The 8,146-nt window shown below is 26.1% G+C and overlaps 2 protein-coding genes across 4 annotated transcripts in view; one reads left to right on the forward strand and one right to left on the reverse strand.

Annotated features, from left to right (window-relative positions):
• Positions 1-1,115: 1,115 nt before the first annotated feature.
• On the reverse strand, positions 1,116-4,259 carry LOC102677398 (protein obstructor-E-like). Its single transcript, XM_006619397.2, has 5 exons — positions 3,972-4,259; positions 2,468-2,662; positions 1,926-2,110; positions 1,418-1,650; positions 1,116-1,288 (listed from the first exon to the last, which is right to left on the reverse strand). Exons 1-5 carry the CDS (start codon positions 4,021-4,023, stop codon positions 1,252-1,254), a joined length of 702 nt encoding a protein of 233 aa, XP_006619460.1. The 5' UTR covers positions 4,024-4,259; the 3' UTR covers positions 1,116-1,251.
• A 1,788-nt stretch (positions 4,260-6,047) lies between these two features.
• LOC102677165 (SUZ domain-containing protein 1) overlaps positions 6,048-8,146 on the forward strand; it is a 4,087-nt gene continuing 1,988 nt past the window's right edge. The window contains exons 1-2 of one of the 3 annotated variants that reach the window (XM_006619395.2): positions 6,048-6,326; positions 7,842-7,912. In XM_006619395.2, the coding sequence (XP_006619458.1) occupies positions 6,273-6,326; positions 7,842-7,912 (125 nt within the window). In that variant the 5' untranslated portion in view covers positions 6,048-6,272. Of the gene's footprint in view, positions 6,327-7,835; positions 7,913-8,146 lie in introns of all 3 variants that reach the window. The other 2 variants (XM_031512291.1, XM_006619396.2) reach the window with 2 other exon arrangements.

Raw genomic sequence — 8,146 nt, forward strand, 5'->3', positions numbered from 1 at the left:
ATCCGTATAAACGATAATTTAGAACTTAAAAAAAAAAAAGCTAAAATTCTATCTTTTTTTCTCCCTTTGGTCTCGAGCGTTGTAATAAAATAAGGGTTATAATAATTCGTACGAACTATAAATGAAATTAAAAAAGATTAAAATTTCGTTTAAAAATTAAAGATGAAAGAACCAAAATGATCTCTATATCTTGATACCGCGAGTGACGCGATGTTTACGTCGTTGAATATCGTCGCTCTGTTTCGATGACGATGATCTTTTGCGTAAAAGAATTTTCTATAAAATAGAATATTACGAGTTAAAATTGCCGATAAAATAATCGGCACTTTAGATGTTAACTTGAGATGTTAACTTTGATTCGAAATAATATTGAAAAAATATTAATTTTAATATTAAATTTGTTTGATTAAGCGTCGCGAATTAATTATATGTCTTATCTCTAATATCCGAGCACGATTTGCGAGAAATTATGTGTTATTTATTTAATTGAATTGATTTTGTCTTTTCATATATGAAAACTCGTAGTTAGCGAAATTTTATTATTATTAATTTTATTAATTCAATTCGTTACGTTGAACGATTGAATAAATGAGATAACTGCGAAATTTAATTTCGAGAAAATTTTCGAACGTTCGAAACGAATTTATTATATTAATCTGTTTAAATAATAATTCTTTTTTATAAAAATTAACTAATTTGATCAAATATTTAGTTCTTTTTTTTTAACGCGATACGTTTTTAACGTATTAAATATTTTTTGATAATGCGACGAGGACGAGAAGTAATGAATTATCCGGAAGAAAGTTACTGTCGATACGCTTCGTTAGTTACCAGAAAAGAAAACAAATGTCAAAGACATTTCGTACGTACTTTCACATTCCTGTCCTCGTATACGAATGATATCTGTATCGACGCGATACATGTTCGTTTGTTAAGAAAAATTTTCGAAAAGAAAAACGCAAAGGAATGCGATTGATGTTTCGATGTAAACTCGTTTCCCGTTAATATCTCTCGTTGCGAATAATTATTCGTAATAATGCGAATTTATTCTCGTATCGTCGTTTTTCGTTTCGATTCGAGATAGGTATTGGGAGAGAAATCCAGCGAGATCTGAATAAGATAAAATAAAATTTTTTATTTATGAACAATGTCGATTGTCGTAACATTCGTGATTATACGCTGAACGAAGATGGCGTGATTTTAAAACGATGCGGAGATCCCGATGCGGGACATATAAATATGAAATATATTTTATGGTTTCTTATCGTCGTCTTTGTACCAATCCTCGCTACAAAAATATGAATATTCGTAATTATTTAATTTGTTTTTATTTTTGATCTATTCTAGAATGTAATAATTTTGATATTTCGCGAATTTCTTCCGTTCGTAAATTATACCGTTATTAAATTATATATACCAGCCGGGAACATTTTCCGGTGCATCGCATCTTTGTTGTTCCTCGTTGTAAACGGTCCCATCGCTGCAACCTTGTTCTCGTGGTGTTACTCCGTTCAAACAGACGTAAAACTTTTGACAGTCATCTGGATGAGCGAATTTCGGATGATCAACGACCATTCCTCTCGTGTCCACTTGACTTTCTCTTGGACATTCGAAGCCGTCTTTCAATTTTTTGTCTACTACTCCGCATCCCTGTCGAAGAAGAAGAAATCGAATTTAATGCGAGTGTATCGTCCGTATTGTCGTTTCGTTAATTTCTGTATTTATATAATTATTAACGATAAGTGATTACTGTTGTGAATGATCATGCGTATAATAAATTCGACGTTTAAAGACGTTCGATTGTCCGATTACCGCGACAATTGTAAGTAATGCGAAGTTATCATCGAAATTGGTTGAGATATTACGGGCTGAAAAAAATAGTAAAGGTTAAAACGTATGTGTAAAATATGAGAAAACTTTTTTACTTCTCGACCAGCGCTGTCGGGCCAAACGCATGTTCCGCTATACTCGTCGAAGTGTAATCCGGTGGTGCATGTAATTTCGATAGCTTCGCCATCGATGCAATTGTAAAAAATATTACAAACGGATGCATCCGGATGAGCGAAAAAACCATTCCTTCGAGGACATTTCTTGGTCGGTTGAGGAGGTTCTGCGAACGTGAAAAGATATAACGGGAATTTAAAGCACTTTCGTTACCTATCGTCATCGTATCCTGTATGTCAAGGACATTAACCGCAAGAGCCAATGACACGCGTAACGTGTAACTTCTACTCGAGTAACTCTATTTTATCCCGACGAACGTACAATTTTCGATATTCTTGATATTCGTATTTGTATTTGTTATAAAAATGTGGAAAATAATCAAAGATTTTTTCTTATTTTTACAACTGTTCTTCTTATCTTTTAGATTAATTATTCTACATAATTTATCGCTATTTTATGTTACTATCTTTAATCGGGTTATTCGAAACGCGTAAAGTTTAAAAATTATATCTAACGATCTTACGCAATTCGAGACGATCTCCGCAATCAACGTTGAATACGTGATCGCATTTGTTTACTTTTCGATTCAAGGGATCGAAAACGAGTCCATCTGGACAAAGTTTCTCCGTGGCGATGCCATCGATGCATTCGTAATATTTGTCGCACTGTTTCGGATCTTCGTATTGACCGTCTTTACTCGGGCAATTGAACGCACCGTCTGTAACACAATTTCACGAATGAATAAACTTTCTCTTATATTATTCGTTTTGTATAGCGTATATATAATATTTTTTAATTTCTTCTTCTTCCTTTACGTTCGTTTCTTCTTTGACTTTATCGCATGATTATTGACATTATCGTATGATATGATATTAAAAAAAAAAAAAATCAATGATAAAAATTTCGATGCAACTCGCTTAAATATTAAAAATGCAACGAGAGAAGAAAAAAATTTCTTAAGTTTCTCTACGTTGCTTTGTAATTGTATTTAATAATTGTATTTAATGCGTAATAACGAAAATCGGAACGCTTCGAGAAACGAATAAATAAGAAACGAATACGCGAGCGAAAAGTATTGTGGTAACGATCGAGCTGATCTAATCTTTTCATAAATTTCTTATCGGTATTGTTTTATTTATTTTTTATATAATTTATCGGTTTTATATACGTACATATACATCTTCGCGTATATGTAACCATTTATAGATGCTTATGCAACATCATCGATATAATATAGTAGATTTGACATTTACGCTTTAGAAAGTTTGAATGTTTCTTACACGCTCTCTTCTCGAGCGAAATGAATACATCTGGAATTTATTTACTTGCTTGTTAGAGACACGAACGTTTATTTTGCACGCGGAATAAACGATGAATTTTAGATTGCATTTAAATTAAGTTAATAATTAAAAACGATGATTATGAATATCGGAGATTCAAAAGTAATTATCTTAGAAGTGTGACAAATTGTTATTCAGAATTGAAGAGAAAGTCTGAGATCTGTTTCGGTGAAATCATTCCTTTCGTTCTCGGTAATTAATCTACGCAGTTTTTACTTTTACTTGAAAAATATATACGATACGATTCTAATAGTTTTATTTTTTGTTTTTTAAACAATTATTATTGTTTCTTGCCATATTTATGTATGATAATAATTTTATATTAATATTAATTCATTCAAAAAGGAAATAGATTGTTTTTATGTTTTAAAATAAATGTTTAAAATATGTTTTAAAATAAGAAAAAAATCGTGTAATTATAAGTGTCTGAATTAATCGATCAAAATTATATATATTGGTTTGAATTACATAATGAAATATTGAATACGATAAATATAAAATTAAAACCATAGATATATATGTAGGCTTTAATGACGAAAAAAATGATAAAAAGTTCGACAAAAATATTTTTAATTAAAAATATTTTTAATTTATAATTTTAAGACGATTTTTTAAATTTTATTATTTATTATATCGAGTATTTTATTTTAAACTTTGCGCGAAAGATTATTAAAATATGATACTTACGTGTTACAACAACCACAGCCAATATCGTTACAAAATAATATACGTTAATCATATTTCTCTTCTTCTTTTTTTATAATTTGATAAAAATGATTCGCGCGATTTATCGAATCGACGATTATTCCAAACACTGGTCACTGAGAAATAGACGGTATATTTTAGTCCTCTTTCGAATTGTGTCTCTTTCGCGAAACACTGCAGCTTCTTAACGACTCGCCATAGTCTATACCTTCTTGGTCCCCACTACGTTTCTTCCTTACTTTCGCTTCGTCTTCATAGAATCAAGATTGATCGTCGGAACCACGCGCTTTTACTCTTCTTTCTCTTTTCTTGGTATGTATATTTTACATACCGATCGGTAAAATAACCGCTACGCTATCAATCATTATCGCTGTTTTCATCTTCTTTTCCGTATCTTCTTCCGTATCTCCGTATTATTCTTCTTCTTTTTTGTATCGAAGAATTCAATTTATTGCAATTTTTATAAATGATCGTTAGATTCTTCGAATTTCGAATGTTTCGAATAATGTGAATAATTATGATGCTGTTGATTATTGTGTTTACGCGTACTCGTACTCTTTGATTCTACTCTATTATTATATATTTCTAAATAATAAAAATTTACTTATAAATTTAATTTGATGTATCAATGAGTAAATAGATAAATTAAATAGATAAATGATATTTATTTATCATTCGTTATGTCATTCGTTTCATAAATTTCTTTCTTAATATTTTTCTTGCCACTTTTGCTCTATTATTTCCGTTAACGTATCGTATCTTTCATTTTGATCTTCTACGTTTTATCGATTAAACTCGTCATTATTTATATAAAATATTATGATAGATGATATATTTTTATAAACGATAGTATATTATAAATGTAATTATACAAATATATAATTATATAACATTATATAAATAACATATTGAATTGTGAAGTAAGTGATTTATATTAATTGTCGGTTGAAATTATCTTAATCTTCGATCGCAATTTTAAAAGTTTCATGTATATTCTAATGTTATATTATATTATATTTCTAAAAATAATATTTGTATTTATCGAATTTATCGAATCATGATTTCTCGAGAATTAATATCGATATCATTATTATTAACGCGTGAAATTTCTGTTTGTATTTTCTTTTTTAAAATATAGATTCGCGAAATACTGTAAAAATTCCGAAATATATATATTTTTTATAATTTTTGATTTAATATTTTTCTTATATAAAATTTGTCTTATAAATAAAAATAATTCTTCTGATCGATTATTAGAAAAGCGACGAAATCGTATATTTGATCCGTTGATCGATAGAACAAATTTCGAAAATATTCAAAGAATTTTCGATGACTTTCGTTATTCGTGAAAATTTATAGACAATTCGAATCGATTATTCGATTCGAAAATGCATCGATAATAAGTGCAAATAAGAATAAAAGATTAATCTGTTTATGAAAGATATGATATATTATTACGAATCTTTATATGTATGTTATTAAAAACAACAAGAAATCTAATAAATTACACGCGTATAATATTTGTTTACGCATGCATTCAAATATATATTTCTTATCCTAATCTTTACGTGCAATACTATACACGGTTATAAGCGGCCAACGTGGCAGCAATATGTTTAAGATGGTACGGACATATTTTCGGATAAATTCTCTCGTTTATTGTTATTGATGCGTTATACCGATTAAAAACTTAATTAATTATAAAATCCAAAATTTTTAATCGCTATTTTCTCCACTTGTTAAAAATCGTCGAATTTGCGATTTATTTACCTCATTGAGAGGAACGAAACGAAAATATATATATAGATATATAGATATAGATATCCAGATCGAAATATTATAAAAACGAGCGATTTAAGTAACGAAAAAAAATGAAAGTATTCTTATAAATACTCGAAAAATACTCAAAAAAATAATTGGAATAAATTATAATAAAATGATTAAAGTAAAGAATTTATGTATAATTCGTATATTATTTAACTATATAATATATATATATATACTAATTTTAAATGTATAGATTTTAACTTATTACACGTATATATTTATATAAAATGTAATTTGAATGTGGCGCTGAAAAGAAATTTATCTAGGAAATATTCGATTCTTTTATTTGGCTAATATGACATAATATAACTATTTTAATTTTCTCTTACCAAAAATTTCTTCGTATACATATGCCAATCTTATAGATGTATGTATATGTTCCTTGATTCATGCGAATGCTATTAAGTTTTTCAAGGTGATTTATAAAAGTTAAAAATAAGTGCATAATTCAAAAAAATGTCAACTATGGATGATGTTCTTGAAAGTTGGGAAGAAATTGAAGAATCAGAGGTAAGTTATTTTTTACGTTATATTTGAAACGATATTCTTTGAAGTTGATTTGATAATGAAATAATTACCTTAACCTCTACTATGGATAATGTTTTTGTTTTGAAGGATTAATTTTAAATTTAATACTTTGATGATTTAATTTTAAATATTATAATCGTGAAATCTGTTTTTTTTTAATTACGTTTATATATAAATTGATTACTATTGAATGAATGTATCCATATGGTCAATGATATTTATTGATAAAACAAAAATATATTTTATTTGAAAATCCACATTTTATATATATTTAAACTTATATTAATTATAATATGTTGATATACTTTTGATATATATACGTATACACGTATATAAAAATAATATGAAATACGAAATACAAGATATTTTAAAGCTAATATTAAATTACTTAACGTAATGAATAGAAATATTGATACTATATGTGATTTGATATGAAGAATTTATAACTGTTGAAAAAGTTAAAAATTAGAAATTAAAGTTAAAATTTATATATCTTTCTTCCTATGATCTTATTCGTTTATATGTAAAAATATACAATTGCCAATAAAAATTATTTTTTTCTAACATTTCTCATATTATGATTGGATATATATATTAATTATATATTATTTATAAAAAAATATAAAAATATTTTAATGATGTATAAGTCGAAAAAAAGTCATTTTTTGTTCTTAATTTTATTCTATAAATATTTTTTAATTAAACGTCCAAAATAATTTTAAAATGATACATTATTTATATTATTAGAAAGAGAAAGTAATTTATGTAATGATGCAAAATTCAGAAACGATAAATATAAATAAAATAATTGTACAATTTGTATAAAATTTTAAAATTGAATAGAAAAATTAAATTTATCGTTCAATTTTTATATTTGATAAGACAATGACATTGTTATTCGTTATCGAATAATGGATTGCAAAACTTAAATCTTGAATATTTTCTGATAGAAAATAGATTTAAGAAAAAATTTCTAAACGTTACGTATAAAATATAAAATTTAATTAATTACTTATCTTGAAGAAATGGAACAAAATTAACGAAATATTATTTATCTATTTTTTATATATTTATTTTTCAAGTATATTGAAAGAAATATTAAAATGCATAGTTTTATATTATGTAAAAATCAATTTGGTTTTTGTATAACTTAACGTAACATGCATAATATGTAGGGTGTGTACATAATAATATAACACATAATACGCGTTAAATGGTTTATTTATACAACTGCAAGAATAAATATTGCAAGAAAACGATTCAACGATAACGATGAAAAAATTTTTTTCAATAATTACAAACATACATACATACATTTATTTATAGATTTTTTCAGCATTGTTAAATCAAATAACATTATTTTACATATAATATTTTAATCTAAATTTTGTTTGTGTGTGTGTATGTGTGTGTGTATGCGTGATGTGTGCATATATATATATATATATTTGTTAATGTTATCATATTATTATAAATTTAAAATTTGATGAGTTTTAGGTGCTCAACAAAAGATTGGATGCTCTTCAGTTAAATGCAGTAGAAGCATTAGAGGAAATAGAATCTTCTAGGTGAGATTAGTTTATTTAATTATTAATTGTAAAATAATTCATATTTTCATTCATAAATTTAAAAAAGAATATAATGAAATTTTTAAGAATTACTATAATGTATTAAGTATTGGGTTGAATGAAAAGTTATTGAATTATTGAATGAATGGTAGGATATTATGATATTTTATCGTATAATTTAATTCAGTTTTTTTTTCTTTTTTTTTTTTTTTTTTTTTTTTTTTTTTTTTAAAA

The sequence above is a fragment of the Apis dorsata genome, unplaced genomic scaffold (assembly GCF_000469605.1).
Source record: "Apis dorsata unplaced genomic scaffold, Apis dorsata 1.3 scaffold_415, whole genome shotgun sequence".
In the NCBI taxonomy this organism is placed as follows: Eukaryota; Metazoa; Arthropoda; class Insecta; order Hymenoptera; family Apidae; genus Apis; species Apis dorsata.